We start from the raw sequence: 11,548 nt of genomic DNA on the forward strand, positions 1-11,548 counted from the left end.
TTAGTTCTCAAGGATTTAATTCATCTGGGGCAGATGACTTGAATGCATCAAAGGCTGTTGGAGGCTTTTTTTTTTACTATTAATGTGCATCTTGGTTTTTAACTACCCATTAGCCATTTTTATTCTTCTTTTCTGGTTAAAAAATTCTTCAGCTAGAAGCAGCAAAATAAACATTAAATAATTATGTGCTTTCTCTGTCTTTAGTTATAATGCCATCTATTGTCTTTTTACCTTACCAGGTCTCCTTTCTCACTTTCCTTCTTTTAATATGAATATTTACATGGAACAGAATGCTAATTTCTCAAAACCATTCTATTTAGCTCTTGATTGTATAAGCAGTTACCAATTTGCTTTGCAAAAGTTATTTTGTGAGTTAAAATTCATTTTTTCATAGAAACTATGTTACGAATAGTGTTTAGGTCCTTTAGATCTCCCTATTTTACTCATGATATTCCTGAAATATTCAGTATTGTAGGACATTTAACTGTCATTTGTGACATTTTCTATTGGAGAAGATATATTGAGATTTCACATGTTGGGGATACAATGTATATCTTTCCTCACTACATCATATATTTCTTCTAGCCTGTTTACCCTCACCTATTACAAAATGGGAGTTTAGACTATTCTAGTTCAAAATACTTTTAGTTTCTTTAGGGTCTTGGCAAGGTTTAATAGCACTGAGGAAGAGAGCAAGATATGATAAGTTTGGGGAAAAGGGGCTTGGAGTTAGTAAAGAGTAAAATAATGCTTTTTCCATTTGCAAATTAATTTGGGCATCATTCAAAGAATGGTACTGAAGCAAGAATGCTATGTTTAATTTTCCTTATGTCTCATCAGTTAATAACTGTTAAAATTCAGTCTAAGACATTGCTTAGTTAACAATATTGGGGCTTTTTTTTCCTCCTTACAGGTTGATTTTTCAACATGCCATTGTTTGGTTTTTAAGAATAAAACTGTTATAGGACCACATGCTACAGAAGAGATAAAATTTCTTTTCATGCCAACCCACCCTGGGATTTTTAGATGCTTGTTAAGAGTTTCTTCCTGGCCTGTTTCATCAGATTCTGACACAATAGCACAGGCAGAAGCTTTAGCAAGTAAGGTCGTTTTAACAGCTCTTGCTGAAAATCCTGTTGTGGAGGTAAGTTACTATTTTACAAATGCTTTTGTCAATTTAAAATAAGTCAATTTACTATCAGTAGTAAAACAGAAAGAACATTGGGTTTCTAATTAGAATTCTTAGATTCAATTTCCATCTCTGCTACTTAATAGCTAAGAAACTTCAGGCAAGTCACTTCATTTCCAATCTCATTTTTTTCCATCTAAAAACCATATAGTAATCATTTGGCATCTATAAAACTGGGTGACTGTGAGGAAAGTACTTAGTAGAATACTATAGAAAGTTGATACCATTATTGGCATTTTAACCCAGGCAATTTAAGATTAGAATTATTTATAAAATCCATCTGACGTAATTGTGTGTGTGTGTGTGTGTGTGTGTGTGCGCGTGTGCGTGCGTGCGTGCGTGCATGCATACTAGCCTTTTAGAGAAAGGTATCTTTCTTTTCTATTTTTTTTAACAATTGCTAAGTGACTTGTGTGTTAGGTTACTGAGCAGGAGAAGGTGGGAACTAAAGTGTATTTAAGTAATATGGGAGAGAGCTTTGGGGTAGAAGGATTATTAATACTGGAAAAGCAAAAAAAATCTGATACTACAGTTTATAAAAAGTTCAAATGATGAAATAAAATTTGGTGATATATGAAATTGATTTTTGTTTCAAAAATTTATGCAGCAGTACTCCAATATGCAAAGATTGACTAAAATGATCACTTTTTATACATTGATCTTTTTATCCTCCAGCATGACATCTCCCTCAAACTTTTGAGAAATTAGTAAGATGTACGTACCAAGAGAAAATTACCAGCAGTTCCATATTTTGTTCCGAGTAATATTTCAAGATCCTAACATACCTTATTAATCACTTTTTTTTTTTGCCTTTTAACTATTCATTTAATTGATATAACTCTAAAATGATTAAAGATCTTTTACTGTATATGGTAAGGGTATTTTTGCTTTCTTTCATTTAATATTGATCTAAGCACCTGTTATATATTACATGACAACATCTTGGGCACATGGAATCTGTGGGAGGGAGAGGCTAGAGGAAAGTCAAAATCATATATATTTTCATTCCTTGAGCAGCTTATAGTGTAGAGATAGGAATTTTCCTAATTCCACTCACCTTCCAATGTTTTTCCCCCAATCCTTTTTAAATCGTGTGTGTGACACACACACACACACACACACACACACACACACACACACACTATATGTGTTGTCCAACTAAAATAGAAATTCTTTGAGAATGGAGACTGTTTGAATTTTGATATTGTTTCCCAGTGCCTGGCACGTGCACCCTAAATAAATACCTTTTGATTAATTTAAAACAGCTTTACTGTAAGATATTTTTAAAAATATGTGTGCAGTGAAAATAGTCATATAAAATACTGTATTTTAAAAAATGGCTTATTTGTGAAAAATCTGGAATGTATGAGATTTTTGCTGTTTTTTTTTTTTTAGGAATCTTTTTCCTCCTAAAAGTAAACCAATCAGTGTAAGATGTATAAATTAAAGAGAATCCAGGAAAATGGGAAAGTATTAAGTAGTAAAGAAAACTAGAAGTTGGGTTTCTTGCATTTCAGGAGATTGTAATATATGGATCACCTGTCCATTCATATCTTTCTCCATATTCCACTTTTTGGGAAGTACTTCACTTGTTTTCAAAACTTAGAAATGATATTCCATGGGATTTAACACTTTGACTTCCTTCCCTAATTTTTGTAAAAGAAAAGTTAGCATAAACACAGGGATTATTGAGAAAAGGGTATATAAACAACCGAGAACCTGTTTTGTTGCTATTTGTTCCTAATATGGAGAATAGCAAGAATTAAATTACATCTAATTATAAGCTCTTCTGATTCTATGTAGACTGAATTAAAGGGAAAAGTGTATCCTATAATGGACAACTATATAGGGCAGTATATGATTCAAGGCTCAGTGAGTGGTTAAGTACAATTGGAGCTCAAAGGAGGAAAGGATTTAGTGTGGGCTGGAATAATTGGCACAAACCTAATGACATAAGTAAATTTTAAGTTGAACCTTGAAGAATGGGTAGGTCTTGACTAGATAACCAAGTTGTTTTGAGGGAAATAGCCTGAAATGAATTCAGTTTGGTTGACAGCAATTCAAAAAATGTATTAATAGATGTAGGCCATTTCAGGCTGGAGCTGAGGATTTGTTATGGGGGAGAATAGTTAAAGATTAGATTAGAATAAATTGAGACCAATTTATGGAAGGCTTTCAATGTTAGATTAAGGATTTTAGATTTAATACTGGAACTGGAAAAGTTTTAACAAAGTAAGATAAAAGTTAAATTTTTGAGAAAATTATTTAGTTCCAGTATGTGGCATGGGTGAAGTGAAAAGAAATTTAAAGGTAAAGAACTTTGCCTTTTAAAATACTTCTCTGGAGAATCTAGAATTTTAAAATACTTTTAATCACTATCATATTTAATGATTTAGAGGGGAAACGTAATGCAACACTGCAGTCATGTCTTTTGTAATTTCTTCACTATTTTTAGTATTTATATACATGCACTACTTATTTTTTCTTTTTTTGATTTGGGCTATGGCCATACCTCATTGTCATCACTTTTTTTTTTAACCCCTACCTTCCATCTTGGAGTCAATACTGTGTATTGGCTCAAGACAGAAGAGTGGTAAGTGTAGGCAATGGGGGTCAAGTGACTTGCCGAGGGTCACACAGTGAGGAAGTGTCTGAGATCAGATTTGAACCTAGAACCTCCCATCTCTAGGCCTGGTTCTCAATCCACTGAGCTACCTAGCTGCCCCACATTGTCAAAATTTTAAATAAATATCCCTTTTAAAAAAAAACTTATTTTAATTCTCCCCAATTACATGTTTCCAATGAATATAGTTTCTCAAATTCTCTCCCTCCCTTCCCTTCCCTTTCCTTTCCCTAAATCCCTTCTCCCCTTGAGATGATAAGGAATCTCATATAGATTTTACATGTATAATCATGTAAAACTTTTTTCTCTATTAATCCTTTTGTGGAAGTCAACTAGAGTTTTAAAAATCTAAGAGACTTTAAGTAAAAAATGTTTGCTTTAGTCTGAATTCAGACTCTTATCAGCTCTTTTTCTCTGGATGGCATTTTTTATCATGAGTACTTTGGGCTAGTTTTGGATTATTGTATTACTGATACTAGCCAAATTATTCAGTTAATTGTACAGCATTCCTGTCACTATGTACAATGTTCTTCTGGCTCTACTTATTTCACTCTACTTCTGTTCATATAAATCCTTCCAGGTATTTCTGAGCTCTTGCTAGTCATTTCTTATGGCACAATAGTATTTCACTATCATATACTATAATTTACTCAGCCATACCCTAATTGATGGGTATTCCCTCACTTTCCAATTCTTTGCTCCCACAAAAAGAGCTTCTTAAATTATTATTTTTTAAAATTTAAACATTTATTAATATTCATTTTTAACCTGTTTACATGCTTCATGCCCCTACTTTCCCCTTCACTCCCTGCTCTCCCCCCACCCATGGCCAACGCACATTTCCACTCATGTGTCCTTGATCAAGACCTATTTCCAAATTGTTGGTAGTTGCATTGGTGTGGTCGTTTTGAGTCCACATCCCCAATCATGTCCGCCTCAGCCCATGCATTCAAGCAATTGTTTATCTTCTATGTTTCCTCTCCTGCAGATCTTCCTCTGAATGTGGGCAGCTTTCTTTTACCATAAATCCCTCAGAGCTGTCCTGTGTCATTGCATTGCTGCTGGTACAGAAGTCCATTACACTCAATTTTACCACAGTATATCAGTCTCTGTGTACAGTGTTCTTCTGGCTCTGCTCCTTTCACTCTGCATCAGTTCCTGGAGGTCTTTCCAGATCACATGGAATTCCTCCAGTTTATTATTCCTTTTAGCACAATAGTATTCCATCACCAGCATATACCACAGTTTGTTCAGCCATTCCCCAATTGAAGGACGTACCCTCCTTTTCCAGTTTTTTGCCACCACAAAAAGCGCAGCTATAAATATTTTCATACAGGTCTGTTTATCTATGATCTCTTTGGGGTACAAACCCAACAATGGTATGGCTGGATCAAAGGGCAGGCAGTCTTTTATAGCCCTTTGAGCATAGTTCCAAATTGCCAGCCAGAATGGTTGGATCAGTTCACAACTCCACCAGCAATGCATTAATGTCCCGATTTTGCCACATCCCCTCCAGCATTCATTACTCTTCCCCTTCTTTCATTTTAGCCAATCTGCTAGGTATGAGGTGATACCTCAGAGTTGTTTTGATTTGCATTTCTCTAATTATTAGAGATTTAGAACACTTTCTCATGTGCTTATTGATACTTTTGATTTCTTTACCTGAAAATTGCCTATTCATGTCTCTTGCCCATTTTTCAATTGGGGAATGGCTTGATTTTTTTATACAATTGATTTAACTCCCTGTATATTTGAGTAATTAGACCCCTGTCAGAGTTTTTTGTTATAAAGATTTTTTCCCAATTTGTTGTTTCCCTTCTGATTTTGACTACATTGTTTTTGTTTGTACAAAAGCTTTTTAGCTTAATATAATCAAAACCATTTAATTTGCATTTTGTAATTAAATTATTTTTGTACATATAGATCTTTCTCCTTTTTTTTCTCTTTTTGTGATACAAATCCAAAAATAGTAATATTGTTGAGTCAAAAGATATATACTGTTTTCTATAGCCTTTTGAGCGTAGGTCCAAAAATTGTTCTCTTAGAATGATTGAATCAGTTCACAACTCCCCCCCAAATGCATTAGTATCCCAATTTTCCTACATCCCCTCCAAGTTTTATCATTTTCCTTTCCTGCAATAACAGCCAATCAGATAGATATGGGGTGGTACCTCAGAATTGTTTTAATTTGCATTTCTCTAATAGTTATATAGATCATTTTTTGCATGACTGTGAAGAGCTTTAATTACTTTATCTGAGAATTGCATGTTGATATCCTTTGACCATTTATCAATTGGGGAATGACTTGTATTCTTATATATTTGACTCATTTCTCTATGTATTTGAGTTATGTGGTCTTTACTAGAGAGGTGTGTAAAATTTTTTTGTACTATTATTGATTGCTGTGTATTTTCTCTCCATACTATTTCCCCTCGTTTAGTTTTCTGACCTGTACTTCCTCCAATTTTACCCTCTTTTCTATGAGACTCAACCTCCCTTTTTCTTTTCATCTTTACTTTCCTATAGGGTAAGATATATTTCTATATTCATTTGATTGTGTATATTCTTCCCTCATTGAGCCAATTCTGATGAGAGTAAGGTTCATGTGTTCCCCTTCCCATTTCCCCTTATTTTCCACTTCACTATAAAAGTTCTTTCATGCAACTTATTTACCCCTACCCCATTTTTTTTTCACTTCTCTCTTCTCCCAATACTTCCTCTTTCTCATGTCTTAATTTTGCTTTCTTTATGTCATCCTATCACATTCAACTCATATCCTTGCCGTCCATCTATGTATACTTCTTCTAATTGCCCTAATAATGAAAAAGTTCTTTGGCATTGCAAGAATCATCTCCCATGTAGGATGTCCAAAGTTTAATCTTAGTGAATGTCTTTTTGATTTCTCTTATTTCCCTTTTTATGGTTCTCTTTAGTTCTTTATTTGAGAGTGAAATTTTTCTTTCAGTTCTGGTCTTTTAATCAGGAATGTTTGATAGTCCTTTATTTCATTTGAATACCCTTTTTTTTTCTCTTGAAGGATTATGCTCAGTTTTGCTGACTAAAGGATTCTTGGTTGAAGTCCTAGCTTTTGCCCTCTGGAATATCACATTCTAGGTCCTCCAGCCCTTTAATGTAGAAACTGCTAAATCTTGTGTTATCCTGACTGTGGCTTTCTCTTTGAATTATTTCTTTTTGATTATTTGCAGGATTTTCTCCTTAACCTGGGAGTTCTGGAATTGGCTGTATTATTCCTGTTATCCTTTTGAGAGCTCTTTCAGGAGATGATCGGTGGATTCTTTCAATTTCTATTTTGCCCTGTGATTCTAGAATATCAGGGCAGTTTTCCTTGATGATTTTTCTTAACCCTTACCTTCAGCCTTAGAATCAATACTGTACATTGGTTCCAAGGCAGAAGAGTGGTAAGGACTCAGCAGTGAGGGTTAAGTGACTTATCCAGGGTCACACAACTAGGAAGTGTCTGAGGCCAGATTTGAACCTAGGACCTCATGTCTCTAGGTATGGCTTTCAATCCATTGAGCTACCCAGCTGCCTCATCTTGATAATTTCTTGAAAGATAATATCTAAGGCCCCCCCCCTTTTTTTTTTAAATCATGGTTTTCAGGTAGTCTAATAATTCTTAGATTTTCTCTCGGATTTATTTTCCAGGTCAGTTGTTTTTTCACTGAGATGTTTCACATTTTTTCATTCTTTTGACTTTGATTTTTTTTTTTTTTTATATCAGATGGAGTCATTAGCTTCTACTTCCCCAATTCTAATATTTAAGGCTTGATTTTCTTGAGTGAGCTTTTGTACCTTCTTTTCCATTTGTCTAATTCTGCTTTGTAAAGAGTTCTTTTCCTCAGTAATTTTGTGTACCTCTTTTTCCACATGGCTAATTCTGCTTTTTAAGAATTCTTCTCTTTATTGGATTTTTGTGTCTTATTAATTGGCCTATTCTGGTTTTTTAAGGTCTTAATTTCTTCAGTATTTTTTTGTTTCTCCTTTACCATGTCGTTGACTTTTTTCATGATTTTCCTCTAATCACTCTCATTACTTTTCCCAATTTTTCTTCTACCTCTCTTACTTGATTGTTAAAATCCCTTTTGAGCTCCTTCACTAATTCTTTTTTTTTTTTAAACCCCCTTACCTCCCATCTTAGAATCAAACCATGTATTGGTTCTAAGGCAGAAGAGTGGTATGGGCTAGGCAATGGGGGTTAAGAGACTTGCCCAGAGTCACACAGCTAGGAAGTATCTGAGGCCAGATTTGAACCTAGGACCTCCCATCTCTAGACCTGACTTTCAATCCACTGAGACATCCAGCTGCCCCCTTCACTAATTCTTTTTAGGCTTGAGAGCAATTCACATTTTTCATGGAGGCTTTGGATATTGCAGTATTTACTTTATTGCCTTCTTCTGAGTTTGTGTTTTGGGCTTTTCTGACACCAAAATAATTTTCCATGTTAAGTATCTTTTCCAGCCCTTTTCTTTTAAGTTAGAACAAAAAACAACTGTTAATGTTGGTTCTGTAACTTTAGTGAAGGAAGCACTATTCCAACCTTCAGGTTCTTTTGTGTAGCAGCCTTCAGAGCTGATTCTGGGGAATTTATCTACTTTAATTCCTTTCAAGGTGGTACAACGTAAAGGAGAGGTGTGTTTAATATTCTCTAGGCCTGTGCTCTGGTCTAGGGGTAACCACAAACACTCTTTTCTGCCTTGGAACTGTAACTAGGCTCACCTGATTTCCTGTGTTGGCAAGCACTAGTTTGAACTAGTGTCCTCCTCTTTCTGAGATCATGCCCAAGACTGCTTTCTGGATCTGTATATGGGCAGTACAGCAAGAATCTTGCACCCAGAGCCAGAAAATCTCCTGAATAATTGTTTGAAACCCCATTAATATCACCTTTGCTGCTGCTTCACTTGTGCCCAGAGCCTGTGGCCACAGTAGGACCTCTCCTGGCACACATCTTTGTTCTTCAACCCTACTGCGCTAGATCCCTTGTGCTGCTTTCTAAGTTATTTTGGTCTGAAAAATCACTTCACCCTGTCTTTCTGTTGGGTTACTCTGCTCTAGAATTCATTCTGAGGTATTATATCATAATTTTTCAGAGAGTAATCTGGTAGTGATCAGATGGGCCCATATACCGGCTAAGTTCATTGTAATATTATAATTCTCAATTAAATGTGCCAGTATCATACTTTTAAAAAAATTAGCTTCTTCTTTCCTCACTAAAAAAAATAGGTGGAACCAATCAACACAGACTTCCTTGATTTTGGAGATCTACCTTATGGAAGTTGGAAAGTTCTCCCATTAAAATTGATAAACAAAACTCATGCTGTTGTTCCAGTTAGACTTATCATCAATGCAGTAAGTATACCAAATATCTCAAGCAAATTCAGAATCTTTCTTGGTTTTGAAATTGGATAAATAGCTAGATATGAAATGGGGATAAAGTTCTCTTATGAATAATAGTATATAAAGAATAGTTTAAAATCCATTAAATTTTGGTTGAGCAATACTTAAGATACTGGAATTTCAGATAATTTTAATGTAGTATAGACAACAGTATTGGTATAATAGAGAGCTGACTTCAGAATCAAGAAAAATTGAGTCGTTTGAGTCTGAGCTCTGCCACTTGTTGGCGTTTTGATCCCAGGCAAGTCACTGAATCTCTCAGTGTCCCCAGGCAGTGTACTAAAAGTATAGGTTACATAGCAGGTTCATTGATAGAGGAGGCTTCCCAGGTGGAGCTCCTTACATCTATGAAATCATAGGTCCATTTAAAAGAAAAAGTTGTTAGCATTATTGATACTCATTTTTGTTTTTTCCAAACAGAATGCTATAGCTTGGCGTTGCTTTACATTTTCCAAGGAACCAGTTAGTCTTTCTTTGGAAACTGCTCTTCAAAGCGATATGATTGCTCAGCACACAGTTCCTTCTGTTATAAACCATGTGATGTATGCCAGTCGTGATGGACATGTAAGTTGTGAGTTTTTAATATTTTCCCTAAGTAGAAGGCAAGGTTTCCAAAGAATTCTTTCATTAATTGAATTTGTAATGAATGTTCCTTTTGCCAAAAACTTTTTAAAAATTGATTTTCCTCAAATAATCATAACTGTCTATATTTAATACCTTTTCATTTGCAGGATCCAGAATTTCTGAAGATATGGGTTATTTTCCATGCTCCAAAAAAACAGATCTCTTCTTCAGGTATTTCTTAATAGAATATTGATATCATTGTACTTTATAGATAAACTTTTTACTAACTCTGTTGGTGTTTAAAATGTTTTAAGGCTTTTTAACATATGATGGAGCGAACATTTTGAATAAATAAACATCATTAGGACTGTGCATAGAGAGAAGAGAAGAAATAATAAAACCTTATGTGTTTATGGACGATCACTTTTTTCATTAGTATTTTGAAAAGTATCATTAATTCAGGCTTGAGTGATTTAGAATTTATGATAATTAAATCCTAACTAAGATTAATTTTATCCAGACCTGCTAATTTGTTATACTGTTTAAGAAGAAAAGCTCAAAGAAGTTATTGAAATTAGAAGATCTCTGCTTCTTCACTCGGGACTTTTTTTCCTTGGGAAAATTATTTAGTCTCTTTAAGCCTGCTTTCTCATCTGGGACATAGGAATAATATTTAGACTGACTATGTCATACAGTTATTGTGAAGTTGTGCTTTGTTAACTATAAAGGACACTAGTAACACTTCCATTTTATGTAGTTTGTTGTTATTGCTGCTGCTACGTATTATTGTTGATGAATATTTGACTTAATCATATTTAGGATCTTTGCAACATTATAGAAAAATTAATGTTCTCTCTTATTCATTAAAGCATCCCCAAAGAATGAGACAACAACTAATGCCAAACATTTAATTCATTTATTTGTATGACTTTTTTGTCTTCAAAGTTGAACTGTTTTCATGTCAAAATAGCTATTCATTTGCATATTTAAAATTGCTACAAAGATTTTTTTTAAATTCATTTGAGGGGCAGCTAGGTAGCACAGAAGATAGAGTACTAGACCTCTAATTTGGAGGATCTGGAATTATCTAGCCCATACCTTATTTATATTTATTTAGTAGCAATTGTAAGATGGTAAAGGTTAAACAAGAATTCATTTGAGTCTTTTCACTAGTTGTAATTGTACCTTACAATAAATTTTCACCATAATTATTTCATTTGATCATTCTATCTGCCCTGATACAGGGCACGATTTCCTATTTTTCAGGTAAAACTGAGTTATAAAGATTAAATGGCTTGTATAAAGTCAGAGGTGGTATGAACTCTTCTCACTGTAAGACTAGTTCTTTTTTCATGATATTTTGGTACTTTTTCATTGTATTATGACACTACAATACTTGTGGTATTGATTTAGACTTAATTTTCTTCTTTCTTCACATTGAGATTTTATTATCTATACATTAATTAACCAATAGGCAATCACAGAGTTCAGTTCTCTTGACCCTTAGAATCACTTTCTCCAAACCTCATTTCAAGTTCAAGTTTTGAGTTTTTTTTGGCTTTTTTTAATCTGCTTTAGCTTTAATATTATATACCTCAGTGATGATAGCTCCTTGAAGACTGGAACTGTTTGGTTTTTAAAATTATAATACGTAGTGTTTTTTTTTGTTGTTTTTTTTTTGTTTTTGTTTTTTCTTTTAAAATTAGCCTGTAAGGAATTTATTTGCCTTTATATGTTTGTAACATGGGTTTTTTTTT

General features: G+C 34.0%; 1 protein-coding gene across 1 annotated transcript in view; it reads left to right on the forward strand.

Moving 5' to 3' along the window:
• CEP192 (centrosomal protein 192) overlaps window positions 1-11,548 on the forward strand; it is a 176,725-nt gene that overhangs the window by 96,487 nt on the left and 68,690 nt on the right. Inside the window, exons 21-24 of the mRNA XM_044683214.1 lie at window positions 914-1,144; window positions 9,054-9,179; window positions 9,648-9,791; window positions 9,959-10,022. Of these exons, the coding sequence (XP_044539149.1) occupies window positions 914-1,144; window positions 9,054-9,179; window positions 9,648-9,791; window positions 9,959-10,022 (565 nt within the window). The remainder of the gene's footprint in view (window positions 1-913; window positions 1,145-9,053; window positions 9,180-9,647; window positions 9,792-9,958; window positions 10,023-11,548) is intronic.

Source organism: Gracilinanus agilis, chromosome 1 (assembly GCF_016433145.1).
Source record: "Gracilinanus agilis isolate LMUSP501 chromosome 1, AgileGrace, whole genome shotgun sequence".
NCBI classification, from domain to species: Eukaryota; Metazoa; Chordata; class Mammalia; order Didelphimorphia; family Didelphidae; genus Gracilinanus; species Gracilinanus agilis.